Source organism: Globicephala melas, chromosome 21 (assembly GCF_963455315.2).
Source record: "Globicephala melas chromosome 21, mGloMel1.2, whole genome shotgun sequence".
In the NCBI taxonomy this organism is placed as follows: domain Eukaryota; kingdom Metazoa; phylum Chordata; class Mammalia; order Artiodactyla; family Delphinidae; genus Globicephala; species Globicephala melas.
In genome coordinates, this window is record NC_083334.1 from 16762967 (window position 1) to 16787109 (window position 24143).

At 39.3% G+C, this 24143-nt stretch overlaps 1 protein-coding gene across 3 annotated transcripts in view; it reads left to right on the top strand.

The window, feature by feature from the left end:
* ASAH1 (N-acylsphingosine amidohydrolase 1) overlaps positions 1 to 24143 on the top strand; it is a 46178-nt gene that overhangs the window by 2947 nt on the left and 19088 nt on the right. For 2 of the 3 annotated variants that reach the window (XM_030831464.3, XM_060291393.2), the window contains exon 2: positions 13827 to 13873. In XM_030831464.3, the coding sequence (XP_030687324.1) occupies positions 13827 to 13873 (47 nt within the window). Of the gene's footprint in view, positions 1 to 1617; positions 2075 to 13826; positions 13874 to 24143 lie in introns of all 3 variants that reach the window. The other variant, XM_060291394.2, reaches the window with a different exon arrangement.

Here is a 24143-nt window from a genome sequence, read left to right on the forward strand (position 1 = left end):
AACTAAAATTTTGGTGGTAAGCACGCTGTAGTGTATACAGAAGTAGAAATATAATGTATACTGGAAACTTATGTTATAAACCAATATTATGTCAATAAAAAATAAAAAATATTTTAAAAAGAGAGATGGTGGTGACAGAAGTGGTGCAAGAAAATCTGGAGAGGGAGATGGAGATGACATCATCCAGGGCTCTGTAGACCTTGATAAGGATTTTGGAATTCATCCTAAAAACAATGGGAAGCTGTTGACTGGTTTTAAAAAAGATGTGATAAATTTCTCACTTTCAAAAGATCAATTTGGATTGGAAGGGAGCAAGGGTGGATATGAGGAGACTAGTCCAATAGCACAAGCCTCCTGACTTACAGGACGGTTGTGCTATTGGAAAAGGAAAGAAGTGGATGGTTCCGGAGAAGATTCGGAGGTAGAATGAGAAGAAAGAGGGGTTGGATGGGGATGAGGGACTGGCACCTTTCTGAAGTGCTCAGCTGGGAGAATAGTGGCATCACTACAGGAATATGAGGAGGGAAGAATGAAGATCATTTTTCACTCTGGTTATGTCGAATTTCAGATGGCACCAAGACATCCAGCAGACCTTTGGGACTGGAGCTCAGAAGAGGATATTGGAAGTCGCAGGCATATTATTTTGAAGCCCACTGGAGTGAACAATGAGCAGATAGAAGAGAAGAAGAGGCTTAGAGAAAGGCTCAGGGGACATGCATGTGTCAGGTCAGGAAGAACTGGCAAAATTAAAGCAGCAGCCAGAACTGGAGAGCAAGTGTTAGGGACGCTCAGGGGAGAGAGGGACAGGTCACCTGTGTTGAATGCCATTGAGATGTCTAGTATCTGTTGCACTTGGCACCTAGAGGTCATTGGTCACCTTGGCCAGAGCATGTTGGGAGCAGAAAATAGATTGTAGTAGCCTATGGAGTCATCAGAAGGAAAGGAATCAGAGTAGGCGAGATGGCTGTTCTCAGTAATAAATCTAAGCAGATCCCTAAAATGTGTGAAAATTAAACACACTGGCTCAGTAGTGAATTACTGAATCGAACTTATTTTTATGCATCAGCTTTTCAAGTGAGTGATAACATTGTTGACATTAGCCACTGAATCAGGTTTTAGCAATGATTTTTACAACATTTTCCCAAATCACTTAAACCCCATCTGGCCTGGCCAGTTTTACTGTACTGCATTTGTTTTCCACCCAGCACTTTAAAGGAAGGAATACACAGATACCATATGTTTGCTTAGTCAACAAATACTGCACGCCTACTCTGGCCCCGACTGTTACAGATGCTGGGAACAGGTCAGTGAACAAGATAGAGAGGTCTTTGCCCTTATGGAGAGTTTGTTCACATTGCTTTTACCTAAATATTCTCAATTTAATAGGGTACCATTCCATCAGAGGTCAGAAAACAAGTGAAAAACTTTGCATGCTCATTTGAATTTGTTATATATGCAAGAAAACATGCCTTTTCTTATTCGAGTGTGTCTTGAATATGTGTCTGTTCTGTCCTACATAGAGAACACTTTAAGAAATAAATCTTATTTAGAAAATAGTTGTCGGTGAATTAAAGAATTGAATTGAAATTGTCTTGTTGGACTTCCCTGGTGGCGCAGTGATTAAGAATCCACCTGCCAATGCAGGGGACACGGGTTCAAGCCTTGATCCGGGAAGATCCCACATGCTGCGGAGCAACTAAGCCTGTGCGCCACAACTACTGAGCCTGCACTCTGGAGCCCGCGAGCCATAACTACTGAGCCCCCGTGCCACAACTACTGAGCCTGCACTCTAGAGCCCGCGTGCCACAACTACTGAAGCCCGCGCGCCTAGAGCCTGTGCTCCGCAACAAGATAAGCCACTGCAGTGAGAAGCCCGTGCACTGCAACGAAGAGTAGCCCCCGTGCAGAGCAACAAAGACCCAACACAGCCATAAATAAATAAAGGAATAAAAAAAGAAAGGAAGGAAACAAAAGAAGGAAAAAAAGGAAGAAAGAAAGAAGGAAGGACAGGGAGGAAGGAAGGAAGGAAGAAAGAAAGTTGTCTTGCTGAAATTGCTCAGCTTCTTTTCCGATGGTAAGAACACTGGTGTGAGCTATATAATTAAATTACTTTTCACTGCCTTTTTCTGGTTATGTGAATAAGACAAGCACATGAGGGCTTTCTGAACTCTTTTGTACAGTCTTAGAAGCATACATTTCATTGAGGTTCGCATTCCGGAGGACTCAAGTATTTTAGGGAGCTGGATGAATTATCTCATTTCTTTTAGGCATGGAGCATTCAGGTTGCTAATGCAATGATTTTCACTTTATATTTTATTTTCCTAAATATAGTTATGTCAAGTAGCTCTGTAGTTAGTTTTTTTTTTTAGTGAGTGGGGAGGATGTAAAGAATGATTAATTTTGAAGACGTTCAAGTTCTTATCAAATAACTAGAATAATTAGAGAATTCGCTGCCTCAGGAAGTATTAACAAAACATTTTACGGAGATTTTCACCACTTTCTTTGGCTTTAGGAAGCAAAAATGAGAGAGCACACAAGTGAAAGATTGAGATTTTAAGTTGGTTGTATTTTTTCACCCTTTGACAAGGTAGCACAGTATATCAAGCAGACTACCTAATATCGCTCCCTTTCATCTATTTACATTCTATACCTATCATCTGTTTAAATTTTTACTTACCTTGATAGGGTTGTCTATTATTAAAACCATGTATAGTTAAATTTGGAGATAGTAAGAAACTTTAAATAATAAATGAGCTCACTGTAATTTTATTTCAGGTCTGTACATAGATTTTTGAAGCCGTCTTTCCCTGTTGAGGTCTCCCTTGAAAGTAAGGATGTACCTGTCTCCACTCTACCCCAAATCTAATCTTTTTGTTTAAAATGACTGTTGTTAGAGGCTATTATGCTTAGTGAAATAAGTCAAAGACAAATACCGTATGTTATCGCTTATACAAGGAATCTAAAAAATAAAACAAACAAAAGAATATAGCAAAACAGAAACAGACTCACAGATATGGAGAACAAACTAGTGGTTACAAGTGGAGAGGGGGAAGGGGGAGAGGCAAATAAGGAGTAGGGGATTAAGAGATACAAACTACTATATATAAAATAAATAAGCTACAAGGATATATTGTACACTCCAGGGAATATAGTGAATATTTTATAATAACTTTAAATGGAGTATAAGCTATAAAAATTTGAATCACTATGCTGTATACCTGAAACTAATATAATATTGTAAATCAACTCTACTTCAATAAAAAAATTAATTAAAAAAATTTAAAAAACAAAAAAAATGACTTCAGTGTCAGTACCTTATGAACACCTGAAGTACCCTGATCTTATGGCTGCTAGCTTTAAAAATTGCAATCACATTTACCCTTTACTCTTACAGCCAATTTCTATGCAGATTTCATGTCTTTGTATTTCATGTTTATTTATTGCTGTCAGCATTATCATAGTAAAATGTCTTATCAATCTCAGACTCTTGCATATATGATTAGGTTGCTCTGTTACCTCTGGGGCAGTTGAACTCTCTCCTAATATTTGATAGAGCACTTGTAACTTCCCTCACAGTCGTAAGAAATATGCCTTGTAGATTAATTTTATATTGGCTTTGGAACCCAGGTCATGCAGATAAAATTACTAGGGAAGGACGAGCGTCATTACATTTCATTTACTCACTGAGTTGATTCTAGTGATCATCAAAAGCCCTGAAGGGAATGCAGATTGTTCCCTATTAGGAATTAAATTGAGGTCTTCTTGTTATCTCTGTGGGAAGCTATGAGAAAGATCAGGGGGAGCCTGAACTGGGGCTCTGTCACCTGCTGTGTAACCTTGTCACTAATGGAGCTGGGCCTTGCATCCAGAACATGACCCCATGACCCTAAAGTTCCTGAAAACTTGAAATTCAGTAAAAAGGGCATAAATTAGATTTTTGTGAATCAAATCACATTTTAAACTCACCAAAAGCTCTGATATTTAGAAGAATCTTATAGTGAGTAAGTTAGAATGAAGTAAGAGTTGTATTTCTAAAGTTAATACTTGCCCTTCTTATTAAGTGCTGTTTGGAAAATTCATAGTTTTAAATCAAGATGTTCTTAAGTAGAGTGTTGCTTTTTGGTGTCCATTTCCAATTTCACTAAGCAAGGACTAGTGAATTTAGAATACCCTGCCCTCCAATGCAGTCATATGTTGTTATCTTAAAATAATTTTAGATACTGGCAGCTAAAAATACTTAAAATCAGGGTTTGCCTGGTGGCGCAGTGGTTAAGAATCCGCCTGCCAACGCAGGGGACACGGATTTGAGCCCTGGTATGGGAAGATCCCACATGCCGCGGAGCAACTAAGCCCGTGCGCCTCAACTACTGAGCCTGCACTCTAGAGCCCGTGAGCCTCAACTACTGAGCCCGCGTGCCATAACTACTGAAGCCCGTGCTCCGCAACAAGAGAAGCCACCACAATGAGAAGTCCGCGCACTGCAACGAAGAGTAGCCCCTGCTCCCTGCAACTAGAGAAAGCCCGCATGCATCAGCGAAGATCCAACACAGCCAAAAATAAATAAATAAATAATTTTTTTAAAAAAACTGAAAAAATCATGTCAGGGATTCACTCTGAAAATCCTCAACATAATGTAAATGAAATCATGCAGTTTTTTAATTTGATATTTTAAAATGTGTATCAAAGTATACATAGTTAAAGAAAATCAAATAATATAGAGAGGCTTATGATAAAAAAAAACCCAGCCGTCTCCCTGCTTATTCTTCCTACCCCATCCCCCTTCTCTGGAAGCAAACACTTTTTTGTTGTTTTTGTTGTTGATTGTCGTGTTTTTCGAAGTATAGTTGATTTACAATATTGCGTTAGTTTCAGGTGTACAGCAAAGTGATTGTTATGTATATTTTTTCAAATTATTTTCCATTATAGGTTATTACAAATACTGCATATAGTTCCCTGTGCTATACAGTAAATCCTTGTTGCTTATCTATTTTACATATAGTAGTACGTATCTGTTAATCCCATACTCCTAACTTATCCCTCCCTACCTCCCTCTCTTTCCCCTTTTGTAACCATAAGTTTGTTTTCTATGTCTGTGAGTCTGTTTCTGTTTTGTAGGTAGATTCATTTGTATTGATATTACTTTTTATATTCTACATATAAGTGATATCACATGATACTTTGTCTTTCCGATTTACTTCACTTAGTATGATCATCTCTAGGTCCATCTGTATTGCTGCAAATGGCAATATTTCCTTTTTATGGCTGAGTAGTATTCCATTGTGTATATATACATCACATCTTCTTTATCCATTCATCTGTTGATGGACACTTAAGTTGCTTCCACGTCTTGGCTATTGTAAATGTGCTCCTGTAAACATTGAGGTGCATGTATCTTTTCAAATTAGAGTTTTCATCTCGGAAGCAGACACTTTTAACTGTTTGTACTCAAGTGATGTTCAGCCAGATACCACCTCTACTGTCCTACTAGTTATTTGCAGCTCATTCTGTTTTGATTAATTGGTGCCCATGCCAAATTGGGTGCTGAAAGATCCAAATATCACCCCTGGTTAGCTTTATGAATACTGCTATTGATAATGTGTTTATGCTGAATTTGTCTGAATCCACTTGAGGCATTGTCTGCTCTCATACGTATCCATCTCAGTGATGGATAAAAATTTAGTTTACTTTCAACAATCTTCCCTGAACCTTTCTTTTTTCTTTTTTTAACAGTGTTACTGAGATATAATTCACACCATACAAATCACCCACTAAAAGTGTACAACTTAATGGCTTCAGTATATTCACAGAGTTGTACAACCATCACTACAATCAATTTTAGTACATTTTCATCACCCCCAAGAAACCCCTCACCACTTAGCCTTAACCCTGAAACCTACTTCTCAGTCTTAGGCAGCCACTAATCTACTTTTTGTCTCTATAGATTTACCTATTCTGGACATTTTCTATAAAGGGGATCATACAATACATGTGACTGGCTTCTTTCACATATCATAATGTTTACAAGGTTCATTCACATTGTAGCATCAGTACAGTAAATGTGCATTCCTTTTTATGACTGAGTAATATTCCATTTGCGGATATACCATATTTTGTTCATTCATCACTTAATGGACACTTAGGTTGTTTCTGCTTTTGGCTATTATGAATAATGCTACTGTGAACATTTATGTACAGTGTTTTTGTGTGAACACATGTTTTCATGTCTCTTAGGTTTATACCTAGGAGAGTAATTTGCTGGGTCACATCATAACTCTGTGTTTAACTCTTTGAGGAACTGCCAGACTGTTTTCCAAAGCAGCTGTACTATTTTATATTCCCACTGGCAGTACATGAGGGTTTCAGTTTCTCTACATCCATGCCAACACTTGTTTTATTATTATAACTGCCATCCTATTGGGTGTGAAGTGGTATCTCATTGTGCTGGTTTTTTTTTTTTTTTTTGCCGTACGTGGGCCTCTCACTGTTGTGGCCTCTCCCGTTGTGGAGCACAGTCTCCGGACACGCAGCCTCAGCGGCCATGGCTCACGGGCCCAGCCGCTCCACGGCATGTGGGATCCTCCCAAACTGGGGCACGAACCCACGTCCCCTGCATCGGCAGGCGGACTCTCAACCACTGCGCCACCCGGGAAGCCCTCATTGTGCTTTTGATTTGCATTTCCCTATTGGCAAATGATGTTGAGCATCTTTTCATTTGCTTATTGTGTTATATTTTATGTGGAGAAATGTCTGTTCAGATCCTTTTTTGAGTTGTAAGATTTTTATATATTCTAGACAAATCTTTTACCAAATATATGCTTTGTAATTGGCATAAATGTAAGGGTTTATTTCTGCACTCTCAGTTCTATTCCATTGATTTATATCTTTATGCTGGTAGTGCACTATCTTAATTACTGTAGCTTTGATAGTACGTTTTAAAATCAGGAAATGTCAGTCCTCTAACTTTGTTATTATTTTTTAAGATCGTTTTGGATGTTCTGCGTCCCTTGAATTTCAGTGTGAATTTTAGGATCACTTGTCTATTTCTGCAAAGAAGCCATCTAGGATTTTGATAGGTATTGCATTGAATCTGTAGATCAATTTAGGGAGCATTGCCATCTTAACAATATTAAGTCTTCCAATCTATGAACAATGTATATCTTTCCATTTATTTAGGTCTTTAATTTTTTTTCTACAGTGTTTTGTAGTTTTCAGTGTACACGTCTTGCACATCTTTGGTTAAATTTATTCCTAAGTATTCTTTCTGATGCTGTTGTAAGTGGAGTAGTTTCTTAGTTTCATTTCAGTTTGCACATTGTTACTGTATAGAAATACATTTGACTGTTGTACATTCATCTTATATCCTGCAACCTTGCCCAACTTGTTTATTAGTTTTAAAAAGTTTTTAATGGATTCCTTAGGGTTTTCTGTAGAAGATAGTGTCATCTGAAAATGAGACAGTTTTACTTCTTTTCCAATTTGGATGCCTTTTATTTCATTTTCTTGTCTAATTGCCATGGCTCAATACTTAAGCACAATATTGAAGTGGGGCAAGTGGACTCCTTAACCCCTCTACCTTTTTCTCCCTTTTCTTCTTCAGTTCTATGTGCTTTCAGTCTTGTTTAGTAAACATTGGTAACATAATTGTAACTGTAATTGAGTCATCTGTACTTCGTATGTCTCCTTTCAAAGAATGAAGACGGTAAACAATGTTTAAAGAAGTGTGACTTGAAAACATTGGTCATTGCTCAGTGTGCTGTGATTACATGTCCTTCTCTATAATTCTAAAGCTGTAACTCTAACGGCACTAAAATATATATATTTTATATATATATAAAATATATATATTCAAATATATTTTCTACCAAATACTCATATTCATGCCAAATGCTCATATTCATTTTAATTTGCTTCATTTTAATTTGCTTCATATTTATATTATGCCTTGTACAAATTTTTTCATTGGAGTTTCTAATTTCTTTCCCTTTTTCTCATTAGAAGAAGAAAACAAACCTATGCCATCATCACTGTATCCTGTATATTTTTCAGCTTCTGACATATCTTCTCAATATTCTGTCTATTCTTCTTGAAACCTACTGAATTCCGCTTCTAGTTGAGACCATTTTCTTTTTATTTGGACCATTCTTTTCCAAGACTGTAGCTTCCCCCTATAGTTTCTGGTTGTTTTTCTTTTTTCTTACACTGTGTGCCTCTTATCATATTCTCAAATTCTTCCAGCCTTTCAACTGTACAGTTTATTCTGTAGAGTCCCACTTTTTAGGGCACCTGTCTCCTTGATATAATGTTGCACTATTGCTTTCTAGGTCTGTTGACTAGCTGTCACCTTAAGGGCTCCCTTTACCACTCTATGTTAAGTTGGAGCCATTCTTTTCTGGATCCTGTCCCATCTTTCTCTTGGTTTATGCCAGTGTTTTGCTAGAGTACATCTTGAAGTAATTTAAGAAAGAATGTATGGGAGGTGAACTTTCTGAGTCCTTGCAGTGACTTAATAGTAAAGACTTTAAATAAACTCAAAATTGATCGATGCCTTTACCAGCTATAAAATTCTAGTTTTAAATCAATTTCCTGCCAAGTTTGGAGGCATCACTCTCTTCTAGCATTTATATAGCTGTTGAGAAGTTTGGTGGAAGTGTGATTCTTACTCTTTTGTAGGAAACCCACTTCCCCGGCCCAAACGCGGTGCTAGAAGCTTTTATGTTTTTCTCTTTATCCTTTATGTTTTGAAATAACTCAGTGATGTGTCTGACTGAAAGTCCTTGTATTCAGTCATTATTTCAAATAATCAGTAGGTCTTTTCATTTTCAGGACTCATCTCCTTTCAGCTGTGGGAAATTTTCCTATATTATTTCTTTCATAATTTTCTCCTCTTTATTGTCTCTGCTCTCTTTCTGGAAATCCAGTTAATCAGATGTTGGGCCCCATGCACTGATTCTCTAATTCTCTTCTTTTTTTTTTTTCCTCCTGTGTTTTCTATATAATTTTTCCCCTGTATTCTGGGAGAGATTTCCTCGCCTTTATTTTCCTATCCTTTTTATTTCAGCAGTTACGTTTTTTATTGAAGTATAACTGATGTACAATATTATTTAAGTTACAGGTGTACAATATAGTGACTTACAATTTTTAAAGGTTATACTCCATTTATAGTTATTATAAAATACTAGCTGTAGTCCTCGTGTTGTACAGTATATCCTTGTAGCTTATTTTATACCTAATAGTTTGTACCTCTTAATTTCTTACCCCTATATTGCCCCTCCCCGCTTCCCTCTCTCCACTGGTAACCACTAGTTTATTCTCTATATCTGTGTCTGCTTGTCTTTCGTTATATTCAATAGTTTGTTGTACTTTGTAGATTCCAGGTATAAGTGAGATCATACAGTATTTGTCTTTCTTTGTCTGACTTATTTCACTAAGCAGAAGGCCCTCCAGGTCCATCCATGTTGCTGCAAATGGCAAAATTTCTTTCCTTTTGTGGTTGAGTAGTATTCCATTATGTTTATATACCTTCTTTATCCATTCATCTATTGATGGATGAGCAGTTATGGGTTTTTTTTGCGGTACACAGGCCTCTCACTGTTGTGGCCTCTCCCGTTGCGGAGCACAGGCTCCGGACGCACAGGCTCAGCGGCCATGGCTCACGGGCCCAGCCGCTCTGCGGCATGTGGGATCCTCTCGGACCGGGGCACAAACGTGTGTCCCCTGCATCGGCAGGCGGACTCTCAAACCACTGCGCCACCAGGGAAGCCCAGCAGTTATGTTTTTAACTACCTGGTTGAACTTATTTTTTATAACATCTTGTTTTTGTTTTATAGATATAACAGCATATTGAATTTCTCTTGAGGTTACTATTAGAGTATTGATTCCGCTATTAATTTATATTATTTTGTTTTATATTTTCCTCTGTTCCTTAAAGTATTGGAATATTTTGGAGCTAGTTTTTTTTTTTGTTTCTTTTTTTTTTTTTTTTTTTTGCGGTACGCGGGCCTCTCACTGTTGTGGCCTCTCCTGTTGCGGAGCACAGGCTCCGGACACGCAGGCTCAGCAGCCATGGCTCATGGGCCCAGCCACTCCACAGCATGTGGGATCTTCCCGGACCGGGGCACAAACCCGTGTCCCCTGCATCGGCAGGCGGACTCTCAACCACTGCGCCACCAGGGAAGCCCAGTTTTCTTTGTATTTTTCTAAATGTTAGAATAGGAGGCCTTAACTCTCAGGCAGGAGTCGTTAAACTTTTCCTGCACAGGGCCAGATAGTAAATCTTTTAGGCTTTGTGGGCCAAGAGGCAAAATCAAGGATGTTATATAGATATTTATATGACAAGAGAGAAGACAAATTCCCACAAAATTCTTATTGATGAAAATGTTTTAATAACAAATTAGTACACTTTTTGTAATAGAGGTCTGCTAATGCGAAGAATTGAATTCTTGTGGGGTGGGCATTTGATTTTGGGTACTTAGGGTTAGTGTCCCAAAGTGATTGCAAATGTTTCTATGTTATTCCTGATCTGTAATGAGATTTTACATATTTCATCTTTGAAATGTCTTTTTGTATAGATATATGGTAGGATGAATAATGGCTTCCCAAGGATGTCCATGTCCTAGTTCCTAGAACCTGTGAACATGTTATTTTTTATGGCAAAAGGAACTTGGCAAATGTGATTTAGTAAAGAATCTTGAGATGGGGATGTTGTATTGGATTATCCAAGGGGGCCGATATAATCACAGACATCTTTATAACAGGGAGGCAGGAGGCCAAAGAAGAGAGAAGATGCTATACTGCTGACTTTGCAGATGGAGGAAGGGGGGCACAAACCAATGAATGTAGGTGACCCCTGGAAGCTGGAAAAGTCAAGGAAACAGATTCTGCCTTGGAGACCCAGGGGAAACTCAGCTGTGCAGAACCATTTTAGACTTCCAACCTTCAGAGCTGTAACATAATACATTTGTGTTGTTTTAAGCATTAAGTTTGCAGTAATTTGTTACAGCAGCAATAGGAAACAAATACAACTAAGTGCCACCAAAGTCTAATATCAGTCCACGAGCGTATGATTTTAATTGAGTCGCGGTATGTCCGAGAGATTTTTAGTTACTTCTCGGCATTTAGGTAGTAGGTGGAGGAGTTTTGACTGATGAAACAAAGTGGACAAAGCTGTTTTGAGGAAAGGAGATCCCAGAGAGGTTCCTGGCTCAGAGTAGCATTTATTCTGGAGAGTAAGAATAATAGATGAGGATGAAAAGAGTTTAGTTGAGGGGCCAGCAAACAGAAAATAACCCCCATCCCAACCTCTGCACAGAGAACTGCATATAACATTATAGCTAAGCAAAAGACTAAACCCACACACTCTCTTCCCCTCTTCTCTCTTTTTTTCACACATACATACCACCTCAAAGGGTTTTCCTTGACAGAAACTGAAGAGATCATCTGGCAAGAGCAAGGGCAACTTGTATGGGTGTTAGTACCCTGAGTGGTGGTTGGCAAACTACAGCCTGGCACCTGTTTTTTTAAAGTCTGCGAGTGAGGGATGGTTTTTACGTCTTTTAAAAGTTGGGGGGAAATTCAAAAGAAGATTAATATTTTGTAACATGTCAAAATTTTGTAAAATTTACACATCAGGGTCCATAAACTGAGTTGTATTGGAGCACAGCTACACGTGTTCGTTTGCATTTTGTCTGGCTGCTTCAGCACTACAGCAGTTGGGTTGTTGCAGCAGAGCCTGAATGCAGTGTGCTCGTAGCTTTCATTGCTGCTCTGCACACTTCAGATGACACTTATGCAGTTGTAACTCAGCTGCATTTTAAGTGCCACATGTATCAATGCACCGGGTTATTTTTAATCTTTAAGAAAATTACTAGTCTAAACCTATCATGTCAAAACAAGAAAAGAAGAGAAAAGTGGACTTCAGACTTGCTTTCAGGCCAAGCGGAGTAGGGATTATCTTGTTAATTAGCTGGCAAAGCATTGTGTTTATTACACAGTGAAGCTAGAGTTGTGCTAAAAGAATACAGTGTATGTTGACATTACGAGACCGAGCAGTCATCACAGTATTCCCAACTCCTAGGGAAAAAAGTGGTTAGAAAAACAAGATCTAGAGTATCTCATCACAGCAGAATTTATTTACACATTTTACAAAGTAAAATGAGGCTGCAGCCAAAGTAAGTCTCCAAGTAGCTTATTTGTTAGCAAAGCAAGAAAAGCCATTTGCCAAAGATGAGTTGATGAACTCACATTTGCTTGTAGAAGTTGAAGAAATGTGTCCTGAGAAAATTTGTTTCACACTATAAGCTTTTAGCCGAGAACGGTTGCCTGGGACTTTGGCAGCAACATCAACATCAATTAAAGAACAAGGCAAATGATTCCTAGTTGTTTTTCTTGACTCTTGATACTGATCAGTTATCAATATTTATTAGAGCATCCGATGCCAAGTTTGAGACTAAAGAATTAGTCTCTATGGATAGTCTGCATAAAACAACAACAGGCAGGGTTGTTTTCAAAGAAGTTGAGAATTGAGTAATTCAGAAAGTCCTGAAGTGGAATCTGCCATGATGTGTAACAGTTGACAGTGGTAAAAATTTGTGTGGAGCAAAAAAAAGCTTAGTTGGACAAATGTACAAAACTTCTGAAAATGCAAGATGTTTAAAGCTTGTGGTTATTAAATATATTGTTGATTGGCAGGTACTTTGTGGACAATACTTAAATCGATCATTCTGTTATTATTCAACCATGAAGTTCTTTTGCTCTCATAGATTTTCACTTGAGTGAATTTTGTAAGAAATAGATGCTGAATATCCTGACTGCCCCTACCACTTAACAGTTAGATAGGTTGGCAGCAGTGAAGTTTTACTACAACTTTTGAGCTCAGGGTTGAGACTGAAATTTTTCTGAATAAGAAGAACCACCCTCAGTCACTATTATCGAACACTGAATGGCTTTGGAAATTAGCTTTTGCTAATTTGATACTGAATTATCAAATTGATATTATTTAATATCTAATATTTTGTATTCTAATAATTTAGAAACAGAATTTAAATGCTAATTAAATTATCCTTTGATAATTTAAGTTTACACTTGATGCTGTTACTTAATGAGGTCAACCTAAAATTACAAGGCAAAACAGTACTTATATGGGAAACATACTGTAGTATTTTGACAACAACGAGTGTTTGAATCTCAGGTAATGTCAAGCTACCTTATATACTTCCCATACAATCAAAAGTTAAAACAGGATGTGAGATCTCATTCCCACACAAATTTGCTGCAGATATATTTTCTGAGCTCAAACTACAGTTCTAGTAGTTTCCTTCCCTACTTCGCCTTCCTCTTATTGTGGATTTATACTTCTTAAAAAAAATTTTTTTGTCTTTTACAATATTGGGTCTCCAGCAGAAAGGAGATGAACATGCCTTGGCATCATGAACTAGTAATAAAAGAATGATAAGTCACTGTGGGGTATCTCAGTTCCCCCACCATGGATTGAATCCGAGCCACAGCAGTGAACACCCAGAACGCTAACCACTGGGCCACCAGGGAGCTCGGTCCATCTACGTTCTTATATTTTCTCTTTACTCAATATATTTGCAGTAGAAAAGGGAAATTACAATACCTGGCAAATAGTGCAAATTGCATTGAGTGAGTGAAAATGCACTTAGGTTTGAGATTTTAGAAGTTTTCAGGGGAGGAAAAGACTTTTAAGAGGCATTGAAATGGTCTAAAGTGGCAGATCACACTTGATTTTGTCTTCACAAGCTTCAACTGTTTTTGCAGATTGCCTACTCAGTTTGTTTTTCTGAAACTTAATTGTCTTTGTTTTTTAGTGGACAGAAGACTGCAGAAAATCAACCTATCCTCCCTCTGGACCAACGTGAGTAAACATCAGATGATCAAGACTCACTCTGACCTTCGTGGAGACTTTTCTCCATGTGATGATCTCATAATAATAATGACAGTGAATAAAAACTTAAGTCATGTCTTCTTTTATCCTGAGACAAATTTTTCTTCCCTCAGGTTTGTGTATTATGCATTTGGCTAAGACTTTGAACAAATATGAAAATACCCCATGATGAAAATGTCCATTTCTAGCCTTTTGAAATCATAGGAGAAAAAATACGATTTCCATTCTCCACTAAATTCTTCTATCTACCCCTGAGTATTTTTCTCATCATGACAAATGCAGAGGTGACCTGTGATTTTCTGTGGTGCCTGAGTATAAACTACTGGATCATACTGAAACAAAAAAGTGTAGGGTCTCACATGAAACATTAAAAAAATTAACCCTGGCATGATAATCAAAGCTATTGAGGACAAAACAGGATTGGAAAGCATAGGGATGGGCCAATATCGTGTTTTAGTGTGTTTACATTAATATTTTTAGTTTAGGGTTTTGACCTTTTCATATCCTATGTGGCTAAATAAGCCTGTGGGAAAGACATGAAAACAGCTCACTGGCCCAGAGGGTAAAGAATGTGAAAAAGAAGGAAGAGGTGTGTCGGGAAGGGTAACGTACTATCCCTGCTCTTCCCTCTCGCTAAAAGCTTGCTGCAGGGAAGGGAAGGCAGGGTACGTACAACTTTAACCAGTAATATCAAGATGACATTTCAGTTTTTATGGCACTTCAGGTATATATATATTGTGCTACACTTGTCTGGATTATGTTTTCTAAATAGCCTCTATCCTAGATACAGTGAAAGCATAATAAACTAAATTCTTTGTAGTTACTCACCTTTCTGTAGAAAGAAGCAAATATTTGGCAGGAAGTATTTAGAAGTTACCAGTTTCTATGTTGCTATGCAGCCAGTGCACACTCCAGCCCTCTAGCATGGCTCGGTCTGTGAGGCTCTTCCTTTTCATCACCACTGGCATTGTATTGATCTGCAGTGCCTTATTGATTGCGACTGTCTCTTGGCTGCTCTCTCTGCCCCAGTTCATTGAACATTTACTGAGTACCTGCCACATTTAAGGCTTTTTTGTCCCTACTCCCTTTTATGTGTAGGTGTCAGTGAATTGACTGCCCTGCAAACTGTCCCTGCTTGGGCATTTAACTGGTTCCACGTTAGCATGTGTGTGTGTGTGCATGCACGCACATATGCAAATAAACATTTTTCTTATATTTACACATCTACATAATATAAATATGTTTGCCCTGGTGTTTCTGCTGGATTCCTTCCTACCTCACTGGCTTGTTCGCAAGACGAAAGTCCTTAGCTCCGCTCTGATCTTTGTTCTCTATGAATTATAAATGGATGTTGAGGACTCGGAGAGAAGTGTGGTACTCATATACCTTTGAATGACAACACATCCTCCTGTACCTTTTTTTTAAATTTTTAAAAATTTTTGGCTGTGTTGGGTCTTCATTGCTGCACGTGGGCTTTCTCTAGTTGCAGCGAGTGGGGGCTACTTTTCGTTGTGGTGCACAGGCTTCTCATCGCAGTAGCTTCTCTTGTTGCAGAGCACGGGCTCTAGGCGAGCGGGCTTCAGTAGTTGCATCTCGCAAGCTCGGTAGTTGTGACGCACGGGTTAGTTGCTCCATGGCATGTGGGATCTTCCCAGACCAGGGACCGAACCCATGTCCCCTGCGTTGGCAGGCAGATTCTTAACCACTGTGCCACCGGGAAGTCCCTCCTGTACCTTTAAGACCATCCTTTTTAATCAAGTGCAGATTCTGGATGTATGCATTGGCAGTTGTGAGGGAGGAGAGGAATACCTGTTTATCCAGCCTGACGGGTCAAATCAGTGCTGGAGGTCAAGGGACTGATAACAAGGGCATTCCTGTATCCAACTGAATCCCATTATCATTTCTTTTCTACTGCTCACTGGTGCTAGCATCTGCTGTCTTATTTGTGTATCTGTGTGTGTTGTGTCACTTGGACTAGTTGCCAAACAACCAGGTGGGTTCAGTCAATGATTAATGTTGCTTATGATGACCAGGGCACAGGAAATGCTAAGTTTCAAAAATAATTTCATGATGTTTATTGTTCACAGTAAAGGAGGAAAATATTCTATAGTGATCACTACTGATTAAATACCAATGCAGTGAGGCTACTGAAATAAGATGGCGGAGTAGAAGGATGTGCTCTCACTCCCTCTTGTGAGAACACCAGAATAACAACTAGCTGCTGGACGGTCATCAACAGGAAGACACTGGAATTCACCAAAAAAGACACCACACATCCAAAGACAAAGGAGAAGCCACAATAAGACAGTAGGAGGGGCGCAATCACAATAAAATCAAATCCCATAACTGCTGGGTGGGTGACTCACAGACTGGAGAACACTTATACCACAGAAGTCCACCCACTGGAGTGAAGATTCTGAGCCCCACGTCAGGCTTCCCCACCTGGGGGTCCGGCAACAGGAGGAGGAATTCCTAGAGAATCAGACTTAGAAGGCTAATGGGATTTCACTGCAGGACTTCGACAGGACTAGGGAAAACAGAGACTTCACTCTTGGAGGGCACACACAAAGTAGTGTGTGGATAGGGACCCAGGGGAAGGAGCAGTGACCCCAGGGGAGACTTAATCAGACCTACCTGCTAGTGTTGGAGGTTCTTCTGCAGAGGCACGGTGGCTGTGGCTCACGGTGGGGACAAGGACACTGGCAGCAGAAGTTCTGGGAAGAACACCTTGGCGTGAGCCCTCCCAGAGTCCACCATTAGCCCCACCAAAGAGCCCAGGTAGGCTCCAGTGTTGGGTTGCCTCAGGCGAAACAACCAACAGGGAGGGAACCCAGCCCCACCCATCAGCAGTCAAGCAGATTAAAGTTTTACTGAGCTCTGCCGACCAGAGCAACAGTCAGCTCTACCCACCACCAGTCCCTCCCATCAGGAAACTTGCACCAGCCCCTTAGATGGCATCATCCACCACAGGGCAGACAGCAGAAGCAAGAGAAACTACAGTCCTGCAGCCTGTGGAACAAAAACCACATTCACAGATAGACAAGATGAAAAGGCAGAGGACTATGTACCAGATGAAGGAACAACATAAAACCCCAGAAAAACAACTAAATGAAGTGGAGATAGGCAACCTTCCAGAAAAAGAATTCAGAATAATGATAGTGAAGACGATCCAGGACCTCAGAAAAAGAATGAAGGCAAAGATTGAGAAGTTGCAAGAAATGTTTAACAAAGATCTAGAAGAATTAAAGAACAAACAAACAGATGAACAATACAATAACTAAAATGAAAAATACACTAGAAGGAAACAGCAGCAGAATAACTGAGGCAGAAGAATGGATAAGTGATCTGGAAGACAGAATGGTAGAATTAACTGCCACTGAAGAGAATAAAGAAAAAAGAATGAAGACAGCTTAAGGGACTTCTGGGACAACGTTAAACACAATATTCGCATTATAGGGGGCGCAGACGGAGAAGAGAGGGAGAAAGGACCTGAGAAAATATTTGAAGAGATTATAGTTTAAAACTTCGCTAACATGGGAAAGGAAATAGCCACCCAAGTCCAGGAAGTGCAGTGAGTCCCATACAGGATAAACCCAAGGAGAAACATGCCGAGACACATAGTAATCAAATTGGGCAAAATTAAAGACAAAGAAAAATTATTGAAAGCAGCAAGGGAAAAATGACAAATAACATAGAAGGGAACTCCCATAAGGTTAACAGCTGATTTCTCAGCAGAAATTCACAAGCCAGAAGGGAGTGGCATGATTTACCTAAAGTGCTGAAAGAGAAGAACCTACAGCGAAGATTACTCTACCTGGCAAGGATCTCATTCAGATTCGATGGAGAAATCAAAAGCTTTACAGACAAGCAAAAGCTAAGAGAATTCAGCACCACCAAACCAGCTCTACAACAAATGCTAAGGGAACTTCTCTAAGTGGAAAACACAAGAGAAGCAAAGAACCTACAAAAACAAACCCAAAACAATTAAGAAAATGGTCACAGGAACATACCTATCAATAACTACCTTAAATGTGAATGGATTAAATGCTCCAACCAAAAGACACAGGCTCGCTAAATGGATACAAAAACATGACCCATCTATATGCTGTCTACAAGAGATCCACTTCAGACCTAGGGACAAATACAGACTGAAAGTGAGGGGATGGAAGAAGATACTCCATGCAAATGGAAATCAAAAGAAAGCTGAAGTAGCTTTCAGCTACTCATATCAGATAAAATAGACTTTAAAATAAAGAATGTGGGCTTCCCTGGTGGTGCAGTGGTTGAGAGTCTGCCTGCCGATGCAGGGGACACAGGTTCGTGCTCCAGTCCGGGAAGATCCCACATGCTGCGGAGTGGCTGCGCCCATGAGCCACGGTTGCTGAGCCTGCATGTCTAGAGCCTGTGCTCCGCAACAGGAGAGGCCACAACAGTGAGAGGCCCACATACCCAAAATAAATAAATAATAAAGAAAGAAAGAATGTTACAAGAGACAAGGAAGGACACTACATAATGATCAAGGGATGAATCCAAGAAGAAGATATAGCAATTATAAATACATATGCACCCAACATAGGAGCACCTCAATACATAAGGCAACTGCTAATAGCTGTAAAAGAGGAAATTGACAGTAACACAATAATAGTGGGGGACTTTAACACCTCACTTACACCAATGGACAGATCATCCAAAATGAAAATAAATAAGGAAAGAGAAGCATTAAATGACACAATAGACCAGGTAGATTTAATTGATATTTATAGGACATTCCATCCAAAAACAGCAGATTACACTTTCTTCTCAAGTGCATACAGAACATTCTCCAGGATAGATCATATCTTGGGTCACAAATCAAGCCTTAGTAAAATGTAAGAAAATTGAAATCATATCAAGCACCTTTCTGACCTCAACACTATGAGATTAGAAGTCAGTTACACGGAAAAATACATAAAAAACACAAACACATGGACGCTAAACAATATGTTACTGAATAACCAAGACATCACTGAAGAAATCAAAGAGGAAATCAAAAAATACCTAGAGACAAATGACAATGAAAACACAACGATCAAAACCTGTGGGATGCAGCAAAAGCAGTTCTAAGAGGGAAGTTTATAGCTGTACAAGCCTACCTCAAGAAACAAGAAAAATCTCAAACAATCTAACCTTGCACCTAAAGGAACTAGAGAAAGATGAACAAACAAAACCCAAGGTGAGCAGAAGGAAAGAAATCATAAAGATCAGAGCAGAAATGAATGAAATAGAAACAAAGGAAACAATAGCAAAGATCAATAAAACTAAAAGCTGGTTCTCTGAAAAGATAAACAAAATTGATAAACCATTAGCCAGACTCATCAAGAAAAAGAGGGAGAGGACTCAAATCAATAAAATTAGAAATGAAAAACGAGAAGTTACAACAGACACCGCAGAAATACAAAGCATCCTAAGAGACTACTACAGGCAACTCTATGCCGATAAAATGGACAACCTGGAAGAAATGGACAAATTCTTAGAAAGGCATAACATTCCTTGCCAGACATAACCAGGAAGAAATAGAAAATATGAACAGACCAATCACAAGTAATGAAATTGAAACGGTGATTAAAAATCTTCCAACAAACAAGAGTCCAGGAACAGATGGTTTCACAGGTGAATTCTGTCAAACATTCAGAGAAGAGCTAACACCCATCCTTCTCAAACTCTTACAAAAAATTGCAGAGGAAGGAACACTGCCAAACTCATTCTATGAGGCCACCATCACCCTGATACCAAAACCAGACAAAGATACTACAAAAAAAGAAAATTACAGACCAATGTCACTGATGAATGTAGATGCAAAAATCCTCAGCAAAATACTAGCAAACAGAATCTAACAACACATTAAAAGGATCATACTTCATGATGAAGTGGGATTTATCCCACGGATGCAAGGATTCTTCAATACACGCAAATCAATCAATGTGATACACCATATTAACAAATGGAAGAATAAAAACCATATGATCATCTCAATAGATGCAGAAAAAGCTTTTGACAAAATTCAACACCCATGTATGATAAAAACTCTCCAGAAAGTGGGCATAGAGGGAACCTACCTCACCATAATAAAGACCAGATACGACGAACCCACAGCAAACATCATTCTCAATGGTGAAAAACTGAAATGAAAGCATTTCCTCTAAGATCAGGAATGAGACAAAGATGTCCACTCTCACCACTATTATTCAACATAGTTTTGGAAGTCCTAGCCATGGCAATCAGAGGAGAAAAAGAAATACAAGGAATACAAATTGGAAAAGAAGAAGTAAAACTGTCACTGTTTGCAGATGACATTATACTGTACATAGAGAATCCTAAAGATGCCACCAGAAAACTACTAGAGCTAATCAATGAATTTGGTAAAGAAACAGGATACAAAATCAGTGCACAGAAATCTCTTTCATTCCTATACACTAATGATGAAAAATCTGAAAGAGAGATTAAGGAAACATTCCTATTTACCATTGCAACAAAAAGAATAAAATACCTAGGAATAAACCTACCTTGGGAGACAAAAGACCTGTATGCAGAAAACTATAAGTCACTGATGAAAGAAATTAAAGATGATACAAACAGATAGATATACCATGTTCTTGGATTGGAAGAATCAGTACTGTGAAAATGACCAAACTACCCAAAGCAATCTACAGATTCAGTGCAATCCCTATCAAATTACCAATGTCATTTTTTAACAGAACTAGAAGAAAAAAATCTTAAAATTTGTATGGAGACACAAAAGACCCCGAATAGCCAAAGCATTCTTGAGGGAAAAAAACAGAGCTGGAGGAATCAGACTCCTTGACTTCAGACTATACTACAAAGCTACAATAATCAGGACAATATGGTACTGGCACAAAAACAGAAACATAGATCAATGGAACAAGATAGAAAGCCCAGAGATGAACCCACGCACCTATGGTCAACTAATCTGTGACAAAGGAGGCAAGGATATACAATGGAGAAAAGACAGTCTCTTCAATAAGTGGTGCTGGGAAAACTGGACTGCTACATGAAAAAGAATGAAATTAGAACACTCCCTAACACCATACACAAAAATAAACTCAAAATGGATTAAAGACCTCAATGTAAGACCAGGCACTATAAAACTCTTAGAGGAAAACATAGGAAGGACACTCTTTGACATAAATCACAGCAAGATCTGTTTTGATCCACCTCCTAGAGTAATGGAAATAAAAACAAAACTAGGGCTTCCCTGGTAGCGCAGTGGTTGAAAGTCTGCCTGCCGATGCAGGGGACGCAGGTTCGTGTCCCGGTCCGGGAAGATCCCACATGCCACGGAGCGGCTGGGCCCAAGAGCCATGGCTGCTGAGCCTGCGCGTCCGGAGCCTGTTGTCCACAACGGGGGAGTCCACAATAGTGAGAGGCCTGCGTACCGCAAAAAATAAATAAATAATAAATAAAACAATAAACAAATGGGACCTGATGAAACTTCAAAGGTTTTGCACAGCAAAGGAAACCATAGACAAGACAAAAAGAAAACCCTCAGAATGGGAGAAAATATTTGCAAAGGAATCATCGAACAAAGGATTAATCTCCAAAATATATAAACAGCTCATGTAGCTCAATATTAAAGAAACAGGTAACCCAATCCAAAAATGGGCAGAAGACCTAAATAGATATTTCTCCAAAGGAGACATACAGAAGGCCAAGAAGCACATGAGAAGCTGCTCAACATCACTAATTATTAGAGAAATGCAAATCAAAACAACAATGAGTTATCACTTCACACCAGTTAGAATGGGCATCCTCAGAAAATCTACAAACAACAAATGCTGGAGAGGGTGTGGAGAAAAGGGACCCCTCTTGCACTGTTGGTGGGAATGTAAATTGATACAGCCACTATGGAGAACAGTATGGAGGTTCCTTAAAAAACTAAAAATAGGGCTTCCCTGGTGGCGCAGTGGTTGAGAGTCCGCCTGCCGATGCAGGGGACACGGGTTCGTGCCCCGGTCCGGGAAGATCCCACATGCCACGGAGCGGCTGGGCCCGTGAGCCATGGGCGCTGAGCCTGTGCATCCAGAGCCTATGCTCCACAACGGGGGAGGCCACAACAGTGATAGGCCTGCGTACCGCAAAAAAACAAAAAACTAAATATAGAATTACCATATGATCCAGCAATCCCACTACTGGGCATATACCCAGAGAACACCATAATTTAAAAAGACAAATGCACCCCAGTGTTCATTTCAGCACTGTTTACAATATCCAGGTCATGGAAGCAACCTAAATGCCCACTGACAGACAAGTGGATAAAGAAGTTGTGATATATATATACAATGGAGTATTACTCCACCATAAAAAGGAACGAAATTGGGTCATTTGTTGAGACGTGGATGGATCTAGAGACTGTCATACAGAGGAAAATAAGTCAGAAAGAGAAAAACAAATATTGTATATTAATGCATGTATGTGGAACCTAGAAAAATGGTACAGATGAACCGGTTTGCAGGGCGGAAGTTGAGACACAGATGTAGAGAACAAACGTATGGACACCAAGGGGGGAAAGCCTTGGGGGGGTGGGGATGGTTTTGTGATGAATTGGGAGACTGCGATTGACATGTATCCGCTGATGTGTATAAAATCTATGACTAATAAGAACCTGCTGTATAAAAAAAAATGTAAAATTCAAAAAAAAAAATAATAATACCAATGCTATGGAACTTCCCTGGCAGTCCAGTGGTTAAGAATGCGAGCTCCCGATGCAGGGGGCACAGGTTCAGTTCCTGGCTGGGGAACTAATAAGATCCCACGTGCTGCACGGCACAGCCTAAATAGATAAATAAATACCGATGCTGCTAAGTATTTTTTGCATATTTCATGTAATCTTCACTGCTCTCATAAGGTAAATACTCTTTATTTCTCTAGGAAATTGAGGTGCAGATGTTAAATACTGAAATACTTTAGAAAAGTGTTGAATGAGAAGTGAAACATGGGATTATAGTTAGCCAAAATCATAGTAAGCTTTAGCTATTAAAATAATTTTCTGAATCAGATTAATAACAGTTTTGTCAAGGAATTCTGATGAGTGGAGATTTTACTGTAGAGAGGCTTCTGGGGTCTTCCCACTCCCACTTAATCATAATCCTCTGCTGTAATGAGTTTGTCCTCTCCATTTTTACTTTGGAATCCTATACTGAAAAAGAATCAGGAGTTCATCGCAGATATAGGGGCATGTTTTGGGTTTTGTTGGAAGTTACGCGGGGAGAAGCAGCTGATTGGAGTTCACAGGTAGAACACGTGTCTTATGACGGTGCCACCAACGTGCCTGCGCCCAGCGGGCTGCTGATTTACCATTGCTCCTAGGCGAGGAAATCCAAATGCGTGCTGGCGGAGAGGCGAGGGAGTTGTAGCCCCTGCCATAACAGGAGGAACAGTCATTATTGTACTGAATTGTGGGACAGAATTTCACGTGTGAAATTATGGTTAGAAGCTGAATTCAGTTGTTTTTATATAAAGCTTTTTTCTGGGATTTAAGTGTTACAGTATTTAATATAGATATCAGCTACTAAGGAAATGGGAGGTTGAAAGTGCTTTGAGAAAAACAAAATTCAATCTTGTGATTTGGTTTAGATGTATGTTTCCAGAATTGCCTGTGCTTTCCTTTTCTGTCTAAATCACAACGTGAGTGGCTTCTGGTTAACAGTTTCATAGAACCGTATACATACGCCCAGGCCCCAAGCTCAGCAACGTGAATCAAGTAATTATTCATGACTCTAGAAGTATAAATAGGACTGCAATTCTTGACTTTTAGGAACTAACTCATACTCCCTTAACCCATCCCCGCTGTACACATAAGTCTGGATTTATGTCTGTATATTTAAGAGCCTGGTAACATTGTAGCACCCACCAGACCCCACCTTCTGCTTCTCTGAGGCAGGGCAGTAAGGGAGCAAATGCTGGCTATTTTTAGGCCACTTTAAGCTGATCAGTCACTGACTGGCACACCCTTAGAGGCTATTTCAGTTCAGTAGCAAGTGCCAGAAGATAATGTTTCTGTGGCGGCAGAGAATAGTTGTAGAGTTCATCCATCAGGAATAAGGCCCAAGTCCACTGGTACGGGAGTGGGTGTTGCTATATCCTCATAGTAGAAATTGCTGTGTGTAAACTGAGGAGTAGGACTTTGAGGAATGGGTATGATCAAACAGTGCTTGGGCTTGGACTTACTACAGAAGACTGAGTG